General features: G+C 37.8%; 1 protein-coding gene across 1 annotated transcript in view; it reads left to right on the top strand.

The window, feature by feature from the left end:
- ITGA1 (integrin subunit alpha 1) overlaps positions 1 to 21,647 on the top strand; it is a 164,402-nt gene that overhangs the window by 92,760 nt on the left and 49,995 nt on the right. The window contains exons 8-12 of the mRNA XM_061129817.1: positions 833 to 983; positions 7,717 to 7,882; positions 11,394 to 11,467; positions 12,414 to 12,558; positions 18,974 to 19,116. Coding sequence (XP_060985800.1) covers positions 833 to 983; positions 7,717 to 7,882; positions 11,394 to 11,467; positions 12,414 to 12,558; positions 18,974 to 19,116 — 679 coding nt within the window. The remainder of the gene's footprint in view (positions 1 to 832; positions 984 to 7,716; positions 7,883 to 11,393; positions 11,468 to 12,413; positions 12,559 to 18,973; positions 19,117 to 21,647) is intronic.

Below are 21,647 nucleotides of genomic sequence, written 5' to 3'. Positions count from 1 at the left end.
TGTGTGCATGCAGAAGATACAAAACAAACAAAAATTGTCAGTTTCCCCTATCTTCCATCACTTGCCATAAATACTTGTTGAATTAAATCAAAATTACTTTTTTGAAGTTAACTGATATCATGTTTCCTTTCTCTCCAGACCACCTCCTCCTACCTCATCCCTAGCAGGGTTTGTCCTAAAACTTAATTCAGGCCAATTAAAACCCTCCTTGCCCCATGAACCCAGCTCTGTCACTGACTCAGACCACTGCCATCTGCAGTCTAATTCCTATGTCTAAATTTTAGCCCATATCCAAGCGCACTCTCAGGCACTCATAGCTGTGCCGATACTGCATCTTCTCCCACACCCACTCTGTAGCTCAGAAGATGGCCACACTCTTCTGTGAATGTCAGAGCAGGTGTGGGAAGTGAGAGCTAAAGCAAAAGCTTCTGCCAAAAGCAGACAGAAAGAGGCCTGTCAAGTGAGACAAGGAGTGTTTACAGAGAAAGGTGGGGCTGGGAGAGTATTTAAAATCTGACCTTCTCTAAACCTGCTGTATGCTCCAGTCAACACTTTCCCTTTGAAATTTCCAAAGAATGAAAGACTGCTGCCTTTTGGATAAACAAAATATCCCACAAGGGATAAATGGTGATTAGCAAAATGGTAACCTCTCCATCATCTGGAATAAATCTTAAACTATTACAAACAGTGAACATCATGGCTCCCGGGTTGAACAATGGGAGTCAATGTTAATGGGCTCCCTGGAGCTGGTAGTGTTTTCATTTTGTTGATCACCTTGCCTAAACTTGGGCTGATGTTTGAATTGCTCCTCTTTTGTCTGTGATTATTTCAGGAAAGAGGCTTTCACTGAAGCCCGGGGTGCCCGAAGAGGGGTTAAAAAAGTCATGGTAATTGTGACGGATGGAGAGTCCCATGACAACCACCGGCTGAGTAAGGTCATCCAGGACTGTGAGGATGAAAGCATTCAGCGGTTTTCCATAGCTGTAAGTACGGGGCTAGAGATGGCTTTCGGGCTCTGGTGTGTGCATATCGTGATTATTTTATGAGAGTTACGCAAACAAGGTTGAAAAACAGAAGCGTCTCCATTTGGAAGTGAACTCTGTGGGGGCAGGATTAGATCTTGCCCCTTTTGTGTCTTCAACATAGTGTCAGGCAACTGGAGACTCAGCAAACAATCACTACAAGAAAGGAAGGGAGAAAATGAGGAAAGGCTGAGGAGGAAGAAGGGAGAAAATGCATAAGAAGAAGCAAGGGAGGGAGAGAGAAAGAAAGGGACAGAAATAGGGAAGGGGAAAAGAGGAAGAGAAAGGGGGAAAAGATGGAGGGATGGAGGAAGAAGAACATATGCCTTCAGCCTCGGGGGAGGGAGGTTTCTTGAATTGATTTTTTTTTTTAATAGAGAATGAAAGATTTCAGAACTCTAAAAGTTCAACCAAAATTGCTTTTCAACAAAATCCTTTTTATTTATAGTTCATTCAGTTCAGTGGCTCAGTCATGTCCAACTCTTTGTGACCCCATGGACGGCAGCATGTCAGGCTTTCCTGTCCATCACCAACTTCCAGTAACAGCAGCTATTACCCACAATTTGTTTATCAGAATTTAGTCAGTGATATTTCCCTTTTTCCTTTCAAACGTGTGAACAGTGAAAGACACCCCATCCAATTGTAGGTAGGGAAGAAAAAGAGATTCATTCTTGATGAAGTCCCAGAACACACAATTGAGTCACTGCTTCCCTGGGGCGAGGTTCCTATTTCTTATTTTATAAACAGGTGATAGGCTATAAATGGTTGCAAAATTTTCTGTTTCATTTGGGGTATAAGATTTTAAAGAAATTAAAACATTCCATTATTTCTCATTCCCCTTGTTGTTACTTCTTTAAATTATCATTTGCCAATTATTATTCAATCCATCATTATCTCTCCTGCTACTACAGCTATTTTGATCTTTTCTGGGGTTGAGGATAATTCCTCATGGCCCAGCCTTCACTCAGAGATACTGTCCACAAGTAGAGACTATGCCTGGTCTCTTTAGTATGCAAAGCCAGCACCTGCCCACTTTGTCCCACACAACCGGGTACCAAAGATGCCATCATTTGTTCAGTTTCCTCCCAGAAACTAGCATATAATCTAGCATTGCAGGTACCATAGATGCAGGTCATGAGCTGAATTAACAACATTGGGAAAACTTCAGTGGAATTAAAGTATCTATCATTTCATTGTTTCTTAATTTTAAGTGAATCTTATATCACTCTTACATTGTACCTGGCTGCATATTCAGTATTTATTGCCCATAAATCTGTTTCCCTTTGTTAGATCCTTGGTTGATAATTCACATTTTGCCTCTTATCTGGTCAAAAAGAGGTCTCATGATTGCATTAACCTTCCTGGAGAACCATAAAATCATGAGTCCCTTCCCCATTTTAATCAATGAATTAGTGTCAAATTGCTCTTTGAAATGGTATACACAAAAAGTGTAGGAAATTTTCACTTTAGCAACAGTTATTTGTTATTTTCCCAATTCATATATTTTCCAAGTGAACCTAATATGTATTTTTTAATTTATACCAAACTAGGAAATTAGACAGTTATTTTACTTCTTCTCCTTGTGTATTCACATGGAAAGGTTTCAGGAATTTCTCCACACCTATTCATGATAAGATCAAATATTCTAGGGGGTCTAGCCCTGTTATTGACTGGACTGTTCCTCCTTCTCCATCTTTCTTCCTTCACAATTTGATCCTGAATACCACAGAGATGTGTTTTGGGGGCAGACAACCACTCAAAAAAGATTGACTACTGAAAAGATAAGCACTCTGACAAAACGGCAAACACTTCCTGTGAAACACTCAGGTTTGGTGAGGGTGCTGAGCTGGTTTGAGGACCCTACTACATGGTCTCTATGCTGTCACTTGAGAATATTAGACATTACTAGCAGGAGCCTGCTTTATATTCAGATTCTAATCTTAAATGATGATGGCAGGGATTATAATGGCTATAAAATTGTATCACCCACAGCATTCAAATGAAAATAAGGAAGTTAGAAAATATCTTAGAATTTCTTTCATTGGCACACAAAAGGCACTGTGCTACATGTAAATGAGCTTTATACTTTACATTTGACACATCTGCCTCAAGGGAGCTTCAATTCTGACTGTCTACTCCAGGTAAATATTAGCAGAACACCAAATGCCTGGGCTTGACATATTAAGTGAACAGGAGTAATTTAGAAGTATTATTTTGTATCTCTTTTGATTCATAGAAAAGAATGTTTTTACCAGCTACCAGATCCTTGGGTAAAGGACCAAAATACATTTCTCTCTGTTTTCGTTTTTATGCTGTGATACAAAATAGTTCAAACTGGCTGCAAGTCACAGTAATTCCTGTGAATTCTGTGAGAATTCTTTTCTCTTATAATTTCTGTGGGAATCTCTTCTTACATTTTCTTCTAAATATATACTGCCATATTGCATTTATACATTTTATTTTTATTCTTTAAGTTTATTACTTGGACATCTTCCCGGTTGAACTTTGCCCACTTGTCTCTGTCCTGTGACATAAAGCACTAAATGTCTGATAACATTTACATTGCAACAAAGAGCCTCAATTATGTATAGTTCAAGACAATGTTTTATGTGTATCTTTAACGACATCAGTTTATAAGTGAAATGGAAGCTAATGTGTCAATTCAATAGTAAATCTAAAATATGTTAAATAGGAACCAAGGAGGTAAGATAATGACTTACAGAAAAAATTAGGTAAATCAGTGGGGACTTGGAGGGCTTCACACGATACAGAATTTTTATAAATCTAAAAGAAATTCACACATAGCAAAACTGCTGATAAAAAAGAGGTCTGCCAGTGTGTACAGAGAAGACTAAGTAGAGAATGAAGTGTTGAGCAAGGCCCAGAGATCCTGAAACCCACACCATGGATATAATAAATACTCTGGACCTCAGAGACTCTGCCTTTTCCATCCTTACTCTGGGGCATGTACGCCCAGCTGTGGTGACACCCACCTATAGGAAGAGCATTTGACCAACTCTCTAATACCTTTTCCACTTCATTCTCTTACCCGTCAAACAGCCCAAAGTGGGAAAAGCACTAGTGGTCTCTGTTAAAATGTAGACCACTTCTGATGTTCGGCATTTGCTCTTCAGCCAAATAAACAGGAGCTAAGTTTTTGTGTTCTGGTGTGATTTGAAAGCTCCTCCATAAATCTGGACGTAGTAGTCAAGAGTAATTTCAAAAGTCAAAAAAGCCGCACACACAGTGTGCCCATTTACCTTAGAGCTAACTCTGGTTTTCCTAAATAGTGTGCTTCCTTCAAAGCAGTTCAGCTTCAAAGCACCTCACAGACAGTAAGGCATTTTTGCCTCCAAGGACATTTTACAGGTGTAGGAGCTAGGTAACTGACAAGGGAACTGGAGAAATGCCCTGGTGGTCCTGGAGCGCAGGAAGCCCCCGGGGTACAGATGTGTAGTACTCCCTCTGCGCCCCTCCCGCATGGGTAAAGAAGCAGCAATAAAGCCCCCACCCCCTTCTCACTAGGAAGGAAAGTTTGAGAACCCATGATGCACTGCCTGCCTGCCTACTTGGTACCCAACTCCTCATTTAGGTACATTAGGTACATTTAGGTACATTAGAGCAATTCAGTTGTTGATCTAAACTGTTATGCGTTTTATGATACAAATAAACAAGTATGTCAAAGATCATAAACAACAACACTTAAAACAATCATTCTAGTTATTTTCTTTCTACGAGTGAAAAGCTATACCCATCTTAATAAAAGTCAGTTTTTAAATCTAACATTCTAAACCTAACAGTAAGGAAACACATGTGGAAGCTGAGAGCAGGCAGCTGAGGAGAGGTGGGGGAGCCACGTGTTCAGAGGAGGCGAGGCAGGGGCCGGGCAGCCAGCAGGGATGCCTCCACCCGTGCCCATCTGCCTACATGTCCAAGATCCACCCAGTCCTCGATGCCGAACTGTAGTTGGAGACGCAACTCTTCTCTGCAACAGGACTTTGGACGCACCATGGAGGTCTCTGTTGTTAATGATGCCAGACAAATCCATGTCTACTGTTTAAAGATAAAGTGAAGCTAGAAAATTCTGGTAATTTCCTGGTTATTAAGGTCATAATTCTTCTTTTCCCCAAGGAGTCTGATATTCTAAAAAAAAAAAAAAAATCAAGCAATAGCACAGAGCTCATGAGTGTTATGGCAACCCACTTCAGTATTCTTGCCTGGAGAATCCCATGGACGGAGGAGCCTGGTGGGCTACAGTCCACTGGGCCGCAAAGAGTCGGACACGACTGAGCGACTTCAGTTCAGTTCAGTTCATGAGTGTTACATTTGCACTTTGGATTTCAGGAGCATAGAACTGAATGAATCATGAACTTTGGTTCAGGAGACATTCTCATCATTGTCAAAGCATGGCCCACTTTGTTTGTTTCTGTGTCTATTATTGTACCTGCATACTTATTTTAATAACGTTGTAATAACCATGAATATACTACCCAAACCAAGAGCTAGTTTGGTCCTCTGACAACTTACCACCTGCTTTAGCACTTTCATCACCTGCGTTCCTCCACCTGGTAGCCATCAGCCCAAATCCTATACTGACTATCTCTTGATCTTTTTTTTTTAAATAGTCCTTTGGTAACTGTGTATATCTGGAAAAAAAATTAATTTGAAAAAGATTTTCTTGTTTTTAACTTTATAAAAGCTAAAACATACAATATTTCAAAACTTTTAAACCTGAATATTAAATTGTAAAGATTCATCCATATCATTGCATAGCATTATAAATCATTACATTTTTCAAAACTGATAAAGCATATACAGTACAAAATTTCAGTGTGAATACTGTGCACAGAGTAAATAATCTGATGAGTTCTGACAGTTGTATTCATCCACATATTGTTGTTATTGAGTTGCTAAGTCCTGTCTGACGCTCTTGGCGACTCCATGGACAGTAGCACTCCAGGCTCCTCTGTCCATGGGATTTGCCAGTCAAGAATACTGGAGTGGGTTGCCATTTCCTTCTCCCGGGGATCTTCCCAACCAAGGGATCTAGCCAGGGTTGCCTGAAGTAGGAGGCAGATTCTTTACTACTGAGCCATCAAGGAAGCCCCTACATACCAGTAGAATTGCTAAAACTGGAAGAAAGGAAAAAACTTGGTAACACCAAGAATTGTCATGGATGCAAAGCAGCTGAGTCTCTCACATATTACTGGTGGGAAAGGTGAAATGGAAAAATGGAACAGTTGTTCTGGTAAATATTTTGGCAGTTTCTTATAAAGTTAAATATACTTTTATTATAGAACACAGCACCTTCATCCCCAGGTCTTTACTAAAGAAAAAAGAAAACATAGTATTCCTAAGCACAAATACTTAGAGCAGCTTTGTTCATAATCACTTGAGACTGAAAACAACCCAGATGTCCTCAACAAATGACTTGTATATCTAGACAGTAGAGTCCTACTCAACAATCAGAAGGACTGAATTATGATACATGTGATTACATGGATGACTCTCGAAAGCTTTATGCAAAGTGAAAGAACCCAGACACAAAAGGCAACTTACTATTTGATCCCTTACCATTAACATTCTGGAAAAACCAAAGCTGTCAGGACAGAAAATAGATCAGTGTTTGCACAGAGTTAGAAGGAAAAGGAGACTGATTACACAGGGGCAAGAGGCAACTCTTTGGAGTGATGGAAATAGTCTAATCTCAGTGTGGTAGGAACACAACTGTGTAGGTTTGTCAAAATTCATAGAATTGTACATCTAAAGAGGGTGATTTTTATTGTATATAAATTATATCTCAATAAACCTTACTTTAAAAAATTTAAAACTAAATGTTTGAGAAAACCTGATAGAAAATCTAAATAATTACAATTAACTAGAGCAGATAATTCCTGCCTCTGTCTCTTCTCTGTTAAAAAGAATGTCCCTGTCTTAAGCATTTTGTTTCAAGCAGGAATGTCCCAATTGTTTATTTTCTAGATTGCCAAGTTAGATTACTACTTAGTCCAACATCTGTTTAAAAAATATACATGTCTGACTTCCCCTTGGTAAGAGTTTCAGGAAGTACTGCCTGTTTGAGATCAAGCAATTCACTGGCTGTTAGCTTTTGCTAGCAAGTGGTGATGTCACTGACTGGAATAATATCAGAGACACTCAGAGACTGTAACATTACTTTTGAGCTATCAGACTTTAAAGATATAGCTGTTAATAAAGAGGGACACAGGAATGGCAGAGAAGAAACCTTGGTAAGCATACAGGATTACCGTTTATATTTTTCTACAGCAATTCCAGTATATATTAGAGAATTCATATAAAGCAGTTAATATTAAAGAATCTGCAGATTCTGAAAATTACCCTTCTAAGAATGTGGAAATACATAAAAATTGCATTATGCCACAGTACTGTATGAGCTTCCCTGGTGGATCAACAGTAAAGAATCCCTGGGTCAGGAAGATCCCCTGAAGAAGGGAATGGCAACCCACTCCAGTTTTCTTGCCTGGAAAACCCCAAGGACAGAGGAACCTGGAGTGCTACCATCCATGGGGTCACAAAAGATTTAGACACAACTTAGCTACTAAACAATAAGGAGGTATATACTAATATATACTTCCTTGCTTATTGACAAAATGCTTGAGATTCTTGTTTAACATCTAGAATTTAAAAGATATTCTTGCTGTTTTTGATGACTTAGATTCTTGGCAGCTATAACCGAGGAAATTTGAGCACTGAAAAATTTGTGGAGGAAATAAAATCAATAGCAAGTGAACCCACTGAAAAGCATTTCTTCAATGTCTCTGATGAATTGGCACTAGTCACTATTGTTGAAGCTCTGGGAGAAAGAATCTTTGCCCTGGAAGGTATGACTTTTTCTCATAAGCCTGAATGTTCTGTCTGCAATTCAAACTCTATGGGTTTTTGTATTTGTTTTTACCACATGGCTAATGTGTTTTTACTGTGTACAGTAGCCACCATGGAACAATGCCCTTTTTCTATAAATCTGTCCTATAGCACTGTGTCTGCTGGCAGTTCTCTTTGTAAGGACATGGCAGTACTGATGTGAGGGCCAGATGAAGACAATAGTCCAACAGACACGCAAAAACAAAAATGTGACCGTGTGTTTTATTTCTTTTCTGTGACACAAGTTTAGAAAATGGAGACAATAGCTCAAGTTTTATTTTTATTTTTCATTTTGGGCTTCTGTAGGACAGTTCTTATACAACATCTCCTTCATTCATTCATTTTCTCAGTTTTGCTTCTTGCCCTTTTGAAAGGTCTTCATGGAGCTCTGCCTCAAGACCCATGGCAGCAAAACATTGGTTCACTATATTTGTCTGAGTCATGCTTCTTCTTTGTACATTTTTTCTTTGATTTTTCAATGGCAACTGGCTATTGGGAATAACAAGTCATGGCATTCCCTCCTCTGCCTGAGGTAGAAATGTCAAGGAACAAATGACTTTGGAACTAGATCTTCCTGAGGGAAAAAAAAAAAGAAGAAGAAGTCTTCAGAATTGTTATGCCAGGCACACTGAAAAAGTCTCTTGCTCACATTCTCTGATGATCTGGAGAGTCAGAGAATGTGTCTTTGTTTCTCAACCTAGGATAAGAAAGCTCCAGACTGTTCTGCTGTTCTGCTCTGTCCGAATCTTGTTGACTCTGTCCTTGTGAGGACAGGCCATGCTGAGGACTGTTGTTTCTCACCTTAAACACAGAAACTTATAAGCACCTTCTCCATCTCCCTGATATGACCTGATAATGGGAAATAGAAAGACAAAATGAGAAAGAGACATCACTGAAAAATTGTCGACCGTTTTAACTGAGCATTAAGTGGCTGGGGAAAGTGACGGACAGAGAATATTTTAAAGTAGTAAAAGGAAAGAAGACCGTTTAGGGTAATGGCTTTCAAAGTTTTTTTGATAGTGACTCATGAAAATCAATACATTTTGCTTTGTGACCCCGTGCACACATATGTATACATATAAAAAAAAATTCCCCAAAACCCTTATTATATGTGATGCATTCTGATAGTTTCATCACTTCCATTCTACTCTATTATCTTTCAATTTAAAAAACAATGTGATTATGACTCACCCTGTTGATTTCATGACTGGACTGCAACCATTAAGGAGGAAATTTATTTCAGAGATGACAGGGATCTACAGCCCACCCAGACTGAATTTTTCTGGTTTCCTTCTGCCCTGACTTCTTTACCCCGTGCCTTTAGAAACAGAATACTCCTCTTATTAATCTAAAATCACAGCTGCTTCTAATGAACTTGGCTCTCCTGTGTTTTGTGTACAAGTCACTTTTAAGTGGCCTTGGTGTCACAACAGCTATCCAAGTATCATTTACTAATATGCTGGATTATGACTTTGGCTGGCCTTAAGGAACTATATTAGCTTTTCCAAGTCCTTGTGCATGTTCAGTTTTTAATAACATGGACCAGGTATGATAAAAAACAATCTACAAAGATCATTTAAAAGAAAAATTACTTAGTTGAGCATAATAGAGTCTAAATACATAATACAGTTACAATACATTTCTAAATCTCATCTTAAGTAAGTAAGTAAATATAACCTAAGATGTGTAGGAATGAAGCCTATATGAGGTATTGGATGGAGAAGGGATTCATCTGCCTTAAATGACATTTCCAGGTACTTTCTAACCTAACCACACCATGAGTTAAAGATTATACATTGAAGTAGCTGCATACTCCAAGAAGTATCTCCACATTTAAAAAAGAAATCATCTTATAAGGAACTCCTCGGGTTAAAAAATGTTTCCCATATCTTTATCATTATACTTCCAGGGCTAACCAAAAGCAGTGTTTTACTAGCTTATTTCTGATTTTTTTCATAATGAGATCCTAAAGGGCTACCTTTCCTTGTTACTTGGGAAATCTCCATTTCCTATCAACATTTATCTTTAGATGGCAAATAGCAACAAGTGTGAAAATCATGCTTGCCAAAGGACAGTGCCTGCTAGTGAGGTGAACACTCCAGCTTTTGCCCCCCAAAATGGGTAAATTAATGTCCCCTTTTCCCATCAAGCCCTTGGGCAAAATGCATAACCACACCCATGAACAAGTCCAGGGAGAAGTTGACAGCAAGAAGTTCAGGGATATATGATGTGCTTCACCAGGATGAAGACTGAGCAGGCAGAATTTCACAGAGCTTCCTTCTGTCTGTCCTCAGTTGTAAACAGAACAGCAGCAGGGGAAGGTGCTGGAAATATGTAGGTCCCTACTACTTCATTCTTTGATCTTGCAGAGATAAATCATAAAGCACCTTACACCACTGTGAAACCAAAATAAAGTTTCAAATTAAAGTTAAAATGCATTTTAGTCATTTAAATTAGAGGACAATTGGTATGTGAGAGTAAAATGATATAGTTGAATTCTTGATTGATTTCTCCATTTAATCTAGTCCTTTAAAAGACCATTCCTGATGTATTTGTTAACAACTTTATGCAGGTAAAATAACTAATAAATAAGTTTGAGTTCACAAACTAGATTGCTCTCATACCTCAGTGAAAGAGTAGATTGACTTTTTAAAAATTATGTGCTATTTTTAACTTATCAGCAAGGCCAAATAAATCAGTAATTCCCTCCTGAAAGCAAATAAATCAGCATTCCCTTAATCCCCTTAGGAGGGTGTGGCTTTGGCTTGGTGAATATTTTGAGAGCAGCACACTCCCAAAGAATGCTCTGGATTGTTTCTGTGTCTCAGTAACAAGCTTCAAAATGGGTACAGGGTCTTTAAAAAAAAAATGTGTGGTCTAATGGCATGTGGCCTGGAGTCCTGTCAGAAAGACCCCTCCTGATTTGTGAGTGACACCCACAGTCAGACATCACGGCAAATACAAACCCAGAGTCCCTAAACCCCTTATCAAACAGTGGAATTCTGAGAGGATATACCACAGGAAATACAATGAGGCTGGTAGAATCAAGAAACCTCTTTAAATATGTGAATCAAATGTTATTAGCCCTCCGACATTTTAGTAAGTTTAGCCTAATCTCAGGAGGATACCCAGGGCATGAGGGTGGTGATACAGAGCTTTCAACCATGTTGATCCCAAGCTCCATAGGCCCCAACATAGACAGAATATAAGAACCGAAGCATGACTAGAGCCTTAGCCCCTGCAACAAGGGAGGGGAAACTAACAGTCAGGAATGTGAGACCCAGCCCTTCTGCTAACCCTCTCAGTCCTCTACCCAGCCCTGCCTAGGAATTTTTGGGTTGAGAAATCTTTGCGCTGAAAATGTTCTAAAGATGCTAGACGTTCTGGTTGGTCAAAACCACAGATGGTTCTAGGTCCCTGTCTTCTGCAGATCCGTAGCGTGCTAAAGGTGACTCTCTTCCTCTGTTACAGCTACAGTTGACCAATCGGCAGCATCCTTTGAGATGGAAATGTCTCAGACCGGCTTCAGTGCTCATTATTCACAGGTACATTGACCACTTGGTAGAAAACATCTCTTTTTTTTTTTTTAGATTTCCTTTCTCAAAGTCAACACTGAGACATCAGCATTACAGATGCGAGTTGCAGTTCATTACATGAGCAGTTATTCAGACCATGTAGCTTATAATCCAAATAGGAAAGAGGGGACTTCCCTGCTGGGTCAATGGTTAAGACTTTGACTTCCAGTGCAGGGAGTACGGATTTGATCCCTGGTCAAGGGATCAAATGCCTCACACCCAAAAAACCAAAACATAAAACAGAAGCAACCTCATAACAAATTCAATAAAGACTTTAAAAATGGACATGGGAAAGAAAAGTCTTAATAAGAAAAAATAATGTTACTAGTTGCTATAGATTTTTAAAAAAGGAAACAGCATTTCACAGGCTACTTATTAGGAAAACATGTTATTACACACACAGCTCACTACACTGTACTAAGAATCATGAATCAGCTTGAGGTCTGCCTTCTGTAATTATACATCTAGTGAAATAAAATATTTAATTTAGTGTATTTGCTAAAGATATGTATCTTTTTCTCAGTGTCAAAGTATTCAAGGGTCTTACTAGAAGTCCCTGTTCAAGACCCAGAATTCTTAACAGCCATAAAGCAAAAAGACAAGATTAGAAAATATATTCTTTATAGTAGATGGAAGAAAAGATGCTAATACCATTGTCCCTACACAGGAATATTGACATTTCAGGGTGCAATTGTAGTGTATAACCCAGGGAAATTTCCTTACTCTGCCTCAATTTCCTCTTCTGTAGAATGGGGATGATAATAATGGAATCAAGCCCAGTGGTCTTTTGGGACAATTTTATGGTTTAATATATGTAAAACACTTTGAACAGTACTTATCATACTATTAATGCTATGTACATGTTTACACTTACTATTTTTGTTAAATATCATTATTTTCTCTAATTGGATATCAGGACTGGGTCATGCTTGGAGCAGTAGGAGCCTATGATTGGAATGGAACAGTTGTCATGCAGAAGGCTGATCAAAGCGTAATTCCCCAGAACACAACCTTTAATGTTGAGTCCACAAAGAAGAATGAACCTCTTGCTTCTTATTTAGGTAAAGTTTGGATGTAATTGATAGAAAGTTGGTTTTTTTTATAAAAGTTTTGTGTTTTTTTTTTTTTAATTTTTAGCATTATTTGCTTATACTTATATAGGCAGACTTTGTAAAAGAGATCACTTCTACGAGTTGGATGTTTTATAGGACCCATGAAAGTTTCCCGGCCTCTGAGTAACCTTAGTCAAAATAATAGAATATGAGGGGCCTTTCTTAGAAGGACTGTCTACACAGGGAGGGATTTGGGCTGAAATTCATGCTTTTTGAGGTCTCTTGGTGTCTGGTATTCTCGTTAATGTCACCAAGTGCTTCGGACCCAGTGAATAGGAAGCAAAGGTAGAAAAAGAAACCTTGACTCAGCCTACCCTGAAGACCAGACTCCCATATTCTCTTAGATACTTTTTATCATTAGTTTCTCTCTATGGGTCCTAATTTTAGAAGGTAAACTTTTTACTTGTTTTTTCATATGACTTCTTCTTTAGTACCTTTGCTGACAATCAGAAACATTGAACTGAAGCCCAGTAATGTAATGATTTTCCAAAGACTTGCCTAGAATGAGGAGGTGTATGTCTGGTGTCACTTTATTCTGAATTTGTGCCAGGCTGGGAGCTGTCTGGGGGATACCAGGGGACTCTTCCATCACTGGTCCATCTCAGTAAGCAGTTGGGAGGGCCTAGGATGGAAGGGCTTCCCTGGCAGCTCAGATGGTACAGAATCTGCCTGCAATGCAGGAGACCCAGATTTGATCCCTGGGTTGGGAAGATCCCTTAGAGAAGGCCATGGCTACCCACTCCAATATTCTTGCCTGGAGAATTTATGGACAGAAGAGCATGGTGGGCTACAGTCCATGGGGTCCAAAAGAGTCGGACATGACTGAGTGACTAACACACACACAGGATGGATAGGACCCTCAGGATATGGTTTCCCAGCTCTCTCTATTCACTCAACAAATATTTGGGGAGCATTTATCTTCTCTCTTTACTGGCACATCTGTACATCTTTTTACTCAAGGGCATGTATTAAAGCTGTAGAGGCAACAGAATTTAAGAAGAATAAAGGGTCTGAGGAGTTTTGGTAATTAAAAATATATAACAGTTAGCAGCAGGTATAATGTGAGTGCTAAATCCCCTTAAGACATTTTATTGAACTGCACTAAGAGAAGTCTAGTCTATTTCTCATAAATGACCTATTTCATTCTGCCTTAATCAGAGAGCAGCTAGAATACGCTCAGCTTTGTCCTAAGCATCACACATTATAAAAGAAAATGCCGAACTAGAATCACCAGTAAAAATTTATCTAAAGGCTATAAATCTGAAAACAATCCCCATCTACCCATCCCTCTCCCCACCAAACCTGAAAAAAATGGTGGTTAGAAAACAGTGTACACTGTATGTCTTTTAAATATTTGAAGGATTGTGATGTAAAATAAAGGGGTTACTATTAAAATTCATATTCAGTTTTAGCATTAAAAGAGATCTTAGAAAGCAATTGGTACACGTCTAATTTGCCAAGTTAAGAAACTGAGTACTAGAAATATTATATCACGGTTAACTGTGGCAAATCTGAAACTGGGATCTAGGTTTTTTTATTCTTATTTCAGTGTTCATTTCACCATACCAAAATGCTGATTCTGGGCTGATCAAGAAAACACATAAATAATTAGTGCCTGCAGTGTGTCAAATATTCAGCTGTAAATTAAGGGTAACAAGGTAAACATGGGAAATTTATTCCTGCATTGATGAAACTTATTGTTTTGGATAAGAGACAATACAGACCCAACCAGTCACCAGTGGTGTAATATGAGCTATAAGATAGAATACCTAAAAAGAGGACAGGAGGTTAGGTTAGATAGTTTCTAAAGGTTCTTCATGTCCTATGAGTCTATGAGACTCTTCTATTAATATGTGAAATACCTTGAAATCTAGAACCAGTTTAACATGAGGTTTCTTTCCATCCTAGATAGAAGAATTGGAGAACATTTGTTCTCATAAAAATGTTTACACCATATTGACTTAGAAATTTCACTTTTGAGGATCTAACCTAAAGGGAAAATCAGTTATTTAAGAATGCCAAGGGAATGGTTGTTTTCATTGTTTTGTTACTTATAATATTGAGGAAAATGACATATCCTAAATGTTCAAAAATATGAGAATAGTGAAGTAAATGGTAAAGCCACTTGATGCAACATCATGCACATAAAAATAAAAATTATAAAGCTGCTGATCCCATCATACTTGAGGTGACTTGAAGTGATTGTGGCTCTAGGCAGGCCATCAGACAGTACAGAGGTACTCTGAGGTCATCAGAGTCTTGAGTTTGTTTTCTGACTCTGCTCCTGGTTATCAGGAGCCTAAAGGCAAATTACTTTATTCCTCAAAGCCTTGATTTTCTTATTTATAAAAAATAGTTTATATACACAGGTATATAAAATTTGCATCATTATGAATATGAGAATAAATAATCCCTGTAAGGTGCTTAGTGTCGTGAGAGATAGTTGACCCTCAATAGGTGTTGTCTATTGTTGTATTATTATGTAATGTTGTATAGTAATATTCTTCTTATTAGTGTTATGATAGGCAGAATATAGACCCCAAAGATGTCCATGTCCTAATCCCCAGACTTAGGTCTTATGTGACCAAAGGGACTTTGCAGATGTGATTAAGTTAAGGATCTTGACATGAGAGATTAGCCTGGGATAACTGGTTGGCCCCAATCTTATCACATGAGTTTTTAAAATCAGAGAAGCTTTCCTGGATGTGGACAGGGAGAGATAGAACCATAGAAAATGGTCAGAGAGATTAATATTATTGGCTTTAAAAATGGAAAATGGGTGCCACAAGCCAAAGAATGTGAGTGGTCTCTAGAGCCACAATGGGCAAGAAAATGGATTCTCCTCTGTAGCATATGAAGAAACCCAGCCCTACCAACACCATGATTTTAGCCCAGGGAGACCTAGAGCTGATTTATGACTGTATAAAATAATAAAATCGTGACATGTTAAGCCATCTGTTTGTGGTAATTTGTTATAGCAACAATAGAAAACTAATACAAGTATATTATATAGCTACTAAGAGTAGCTGATATTAATACTGCTACTAATTAATACTGAACATTTACAACATTAAAGATATTATCCACAAAGATATTGACGTCCACAAAGATGTGAATGACATTGTCACTACTCTAAGGAAGTTCACACATTAACACCACATTTAATAATATATTAAATAATAACTTTAATAAGTAAAACTATAGTATTTTTCATATTCTGAGTGATTATATGATTAAATTCTCTAAAAACAAAAAACCTTAAAGAACTGTAAATCTATTATTCTCAAAAACCTTGGGTCAATGATTTGCTTAAAGCAGACTTGGGGAATTCAAGATTGAAAGATACTGCTGCAAGCAAAAACATTGAGAACCTTCACTCTTGACCACATATTTATAATATATGACTCCTGTCTGCCCAGAAAAGGAAATTTGGGGGTATATTGTTGACCGTGTGATAAGATGATTTTTTGTTTGTTTTGAAGATTTTTTGAAATCTTTTTATTAGCTTAGTCATAGGTTAGTGCTTTAGATATTTTGCCATAAAGTCTACTATATGTAAGATTTCTTTCAAAATGGAAAAGCACTCAGAAAAAGATCAAGGGAGAAAAATGGCTTTTCCCCCAAATATTATTCTAAATATAAAATTAAGGTTTCAAAATGTTTCCTTCCGTGGGTTACACATTAAGAAGAGTTTGAATGTGTTCTTCCAATCTGTGTGGATTGAAAGTTGTTAGACCATGAAAATTCTGAAGGAAGGTAAGTAAGAGGTAGACAGTCTATTAAAAAATCTTACAGTAACCAATAATGATCAGAAAGCAGCAGGAACCAGCCATGGAACCTCCCTCAGGACAGTTATGCACCCATGTTTCTGTAACCCAGCAACTGCCTTTTGCCAACATGCATTGAGCAAGTGGCTCTGCTGGTGAGGATACAGGCAAGATCCTGTTCCCTGCCTCCCCCACCCACAGTTTGCTGATTTCTAATCACACCAGACTGATTCAAGAGGAAAGGTAAAAACGTGAGGCAACACATGAAATCAAGATAGATCCTCTGTTTCCCGTTACCTCACCTGATTCTAGCACTTTTCCCAAGAAGTGAATCATGAGAGCTGACAGGATTTACTCTTCATAAATCCACACACAGAGCTATGTCATCAATTTTCCTTCCTCTTCAGTTCTGTGCCTTTCTTTTTCAGAAAGCGGTATAAACTTTTAAATCTTTATGATGATTTTCCTTGCATTAAAATTAGACTTTACTGAGTCCTCCTTCTTGCTCTCTTGTTATTGTAAAAACGCCCAAGCTTCAGCCAGGAATACCTGCCTGGGTTGTTACTGTCCCTGTGAAGGTTTCAGCTAATAGTTTAGTTATTAAGTGTCCATCATCAAAGTCAACTAGATAATAACAAAACCCCAGCCTCAAACATGATTTTCAACTTATTTTTTAAAGGTTGTTTTACCAGTTTGCATTCATAGTTCTGAAATGGGAAAAAAAAAAAATCCATGTGTACTAACACTTTCATCCCACTCCCTTCTTAATATTTCTAATAGAGCTGCATGAAATAAAATAACCTTTGTTTTGTACATTCTCCTTTTCCATTTTATTTTTACATAAACATTACCCTAAAGTTTTTATTTTCTAAGCAATATTGTGGATAGTAACAAAAATATAACACATGACATGTCTGGAAAAGAATATTTTATAGTCTATTATGTAGAGTAATTTTTTTAAAAAAGCTCTAAGATGAAGCAGTGGAATTGTAAGAAAAGTATTTACGAAAGAAAATGTAGCTGAGGAATTGTGTTCCACTAGCATTTGTAACGGAGTAGGCAATGGCAACCCACTCCAGTACTCTTGCCTGGAGAATCCCATGGACGGAGGAGCCTAGTAGGCTACAGTCCATGCGGTTGCTGAGAGTTGGACATGACTGAGCGACTTCACTTTCACTTTTCACTTTCATACACTGGAGAAGGACATGGCAACCCAATCCAGTACTCTTGCCTGGAGAATCCCAGGGACAGAGGAGCCTGTTGGGCTGCTGTCTCTGGGGTCATACAGAGTCAGACACAACTGACATGACTTAGCAGCAGCAGCATTTGTAAAAATAAATATATTTGAGTACAAAACCTCTATTTCTCTCTTAAAGTTTTGGAAGAAAATGAAACTATTATCTTATGGTAAAATACTTGGTGAGTAAATTATCAACATAATCTTTTTCTCAGTAAGGAATGCTATTCTGTGGCATTTGGAAAAATAATCTGCCTTCTACTCCAGTGGTGGCCAGCACTGGTTATTAGAACATTTCTTCCTTCGGTAGAGTTGAAATCTGCACATGGTTATTTTTATCTGTTTAGCTCTGTTCTCTAGACATACAAACAATAAATCTAATTTTTCATTCAAAATTAATAATAGTCTTAAAGACTTTGAAATTTTAAAGGCCATGAAAGCTCAATTAAAAAGAGGAATGATTAAACATGAGAGATAAGTTATTCAAGCTCACTTTTAATCAAATGAAAATTAAAATCATGGCAAGTTATATTGTTTAACATTTATTAGAGCATCCACAATTTTAAATAATAGTTATATACCTAATGTTTGTGAAATTTTGGTGAAACTACCCTCTCCAATGGCTGTTTATGGAATGAATTTGTACAAATATTCTGGAAACAATTTGTCAGATGTTATAAGAACCATTAAAAATTTGATCTGGTAATCTATTCCTTGAAATTTGTTATCAAAAAAGTCCAAAAGAAAGAAAAAAAGTAAGTGCTCAAAGATGTCTTTGCAGACTTAAGTGTTATGCCAAAAAAGTAAAAACCACGTAAATTCCACCATTTCATCAGGAAGTGATCCTGAGGTATAAACACAAGGCATTTACACTTCAATTCAGATAAATAAGCTTCAGCCACTTAAAATTACAGTTAAAAACCTAGACAATGATACAGAAAAGGTTTACATTTACTATGATTCCAGCTGTATAAAATTATCAATTTCTATAGCATAAACACATGCATCCCAATGAAATACAGTTGGTTTATTACCAAAGAGTAAATTGAGATTACTAGAGTTGTGTATGTGTGTTTTTCTGTCATTGTTATATCATTTGTGCCTTTTAACAGTGAAAATCTAAGGTTTGGGGGAAAATACATTTCAGAATGAAGCAACAGTGGTAGATAATCAGGGAACAAACTAAAAGCTCTAACCAACACAAATTTACCTGCATTAAAGAAAACATTTATTTTCAAAAAAAGAGACGTCCATATAAACATATAAAAATGATTCTCCCAGCCATTTAAAATAGATCTTAATTTATTCCATGTAGACTCTAAGGGGCCAGCGAGTATATCTGGCATCTCTCTTTTGTTAGGTTACACAGTAAACTCTGCCACTATTCCTGGAGATGTGCTCTACATTGCTGGACAGCCAAGGTACAATCATACAGGCCAGGTTATCATCTACAGGATGGAGGGCAGAGACATCAGGATTCTCCAGACACTCAATGGAGAACAGGTAAGCTTCAAACTTGTTGTTTTAAATTAATCCATTCATATTCTTCCTGTGTAAATTGAATTATCTATTGTCCCAAACTTTTTAAAAAACAGCACACCCATATTCAACATCCATGGTATATAGTATCTCATGTTAGGTTTCTTGGAGGTATGTAAACTTATCTGCATCTTTGGCATCAGGAAAATTTCAGCTGGATGGAGATAGAGGTAAGAAAAATAGATACTGATGTAGATACAGACATATAAATAAATGCAAAAGGAATCTCAGACAGTAAGAAGTATGGAAGTACCAGTGCCACAGATAGTAAATTCAGAAGATGGAAAGAGCCATAAGCTAGGATTGGTACAGAATGTCTTCCTAGGAGATAAAATGTGGGCTAGTCTAGAGGAAAGACAATGTAGATAGGCAGAAAGAGCCAGTTAAAAAAAGTAGGTACCAATTGTGTGAGGTTTTGAGTGGTAGAGTAAAGAATTCAGATTTTCTCCTGGAGGTGATGGGAAATAATTTGTAACATGTAAAATCAGAGAATTCTCTTTTGATAATATTGAATATTAAAAGTAATTTAAGAAAAACTATATATGCAATATGCAAACATAACTATATATAGATATTTTTTAAATTGAAAGAAACATCTATGCTATTGTTGGTTATTATTAAATTGTGATAATTTAAGTAATTTTTATTCCTTTTTTCATAGTTTTTTGCATTTTCCAAGTATTCTAGAATGAGATTGTGTTAGTTTTATTCTACATTTCTCATGGGATGGAGGCATTCTTGGGCTTCACTAAATATTCCAACTCTCTAGTTTACCTGCCCCACCTCACCCCCCCCCCACCCACAAAATACTCAGAAGGGCACGGCAGTGCCAGCCTCCCTCTCCTGCAGGAACCCAGACAGGCACCCAGCAAATGGCTCAGCTGAGGTGCCAAGAGACAGATGCTTCAAGCAGGTGCAGTTGCTGCCCTGGCTTTAAAGCCCTACAGGAGGCAAGATCTTTTCTAGTAGCACCATACACATAGCTTCCCTGGGTCTTGTTAAAGGCATGAAATTTCAAGAGTCACTGCTTTCTAGGGAGCCCGAAATATATTATTTCCATCAAGTATTTATCATTCCCCCCAGCCTAAATGCAACATCCCAATCAGAGGTTTTGTCACCACACTCAATGTTGCTAAGTGTTGTAGTTGAAATCCTTCTCTCATCATATTACACAGTTAGAGTAAGCCAAAGGTCAGATTCTCATTTAGCAGGTGAGAGGGTGTTATTAGCCCTTTGCCCATAATCAGAAAATGCATCAACAATAAAAACAAGGCTCTTGTTGGAGGTCAAGGATGAGGTGAACAGAACCTGAAATGATAGATCAACAATAAAAGTGGAAAAGGAAGGGATGTGGCAGACATAAATAAGGAAGAATTGACAAGATTGTAAAATAAATCATTTGGATGATATCTTAGGTCTGTTGTATACTTGCATGTTCAGTTGCCCAGTCATGTGCAACTCTTTGTGATCCCATGGACTATAGGCAGCCACTCTCCTCTGTCCGTGGGATTTCCCAGGCAAAAATACTGGAGTGCATTATTTCCTTCTCCAGGGAATATTCCTGACCCAGTGATCAAACCCACATCTCCTGCATCTCCTGCATTGCAGGCAGATTCTTTACCACTAAGCCACCAGGGAAGCCCCTTAGATCTGTTATCACTCTATTAATTGTCTAAAAGGCAGGAAATGTAATATTTGTAAAAAAAAAAAAAATACTTATGAGCACTTGAGGAGATAATAACAAATGATAATAAATCATGAAAAATTTGAATTTCAAGTCTGGGAGAGAGAAGGCACCATGATTAAAATGCCAGCAACTAAGGCAATTAAAATTTTATTTTTAGTGGTATTTGGTTTTAGACATGTTTTCTATAACAGTGAGCACAAATTCAAATGGTTGCAAGTGGCAGGGAGGTAGAGGCAATGAAAAAGCTGCTGGGCAGAAGACAACAGGAAGTGGGAGCCAAGGCCTTGGCAGCTTTTGGCTTAGCCCCTGCTCAACTCTGGATGGCTATTGCCATGTAAGAATGAAGAGCCAATATTGTCAGATCTTAAAAAAATTTAGTTATATTTGTAATTAATTCAGTCTAAAAAGCAAAGACTTCTTAAACCCTTTATAAGCCTGTGAGAAAAGGACATTCAAAAAATCAGCATCTAGCAACTGTCTAAATGTCTAGCAGTGTGTAAAAAGGTAGAACTGGGGTTCTTGCAGAGGATGGAGTGAAATTTGCCAGTTAAAATAGTGGGGATTGTTAGGGAAGGATTAATTGTCTAAGGGAATAGAATAGTTGCAGGTCTGAATTTAGGGGAGGTCACAATCTAGGGGATGGAAGGAGAGAAAGGAGTCGTCAAAATGAAAGGGTGATCTATGATATAGTGGTAGAACCAGGTGAGCAAAAGTAACATCATAGAGGCCAAGACAGGAAGTTTCAAAGAGAAAATTATAAGAGCATCAAATTTCAAACACAGGTCAATATTTGGGAAAGTTATTGTAC

This window comes from Dama dama, chromosome 25, assembly GCF_033118175.1.
Source record: "Dama dama isolate Ldn47 chromosome 25, ASM3311817v1, whole genome shotgun sequence".
Lineage (NCBI taxonomy): Eukaryota > Metazoa > Chordata > Mammalia > Artiodactyla > Cervidae > Dama > Dama dama.
Note: the sequence above shows the minus strand (reverse complement) of the source record. Positions and strands in the feature narration are given on the sequence as shown.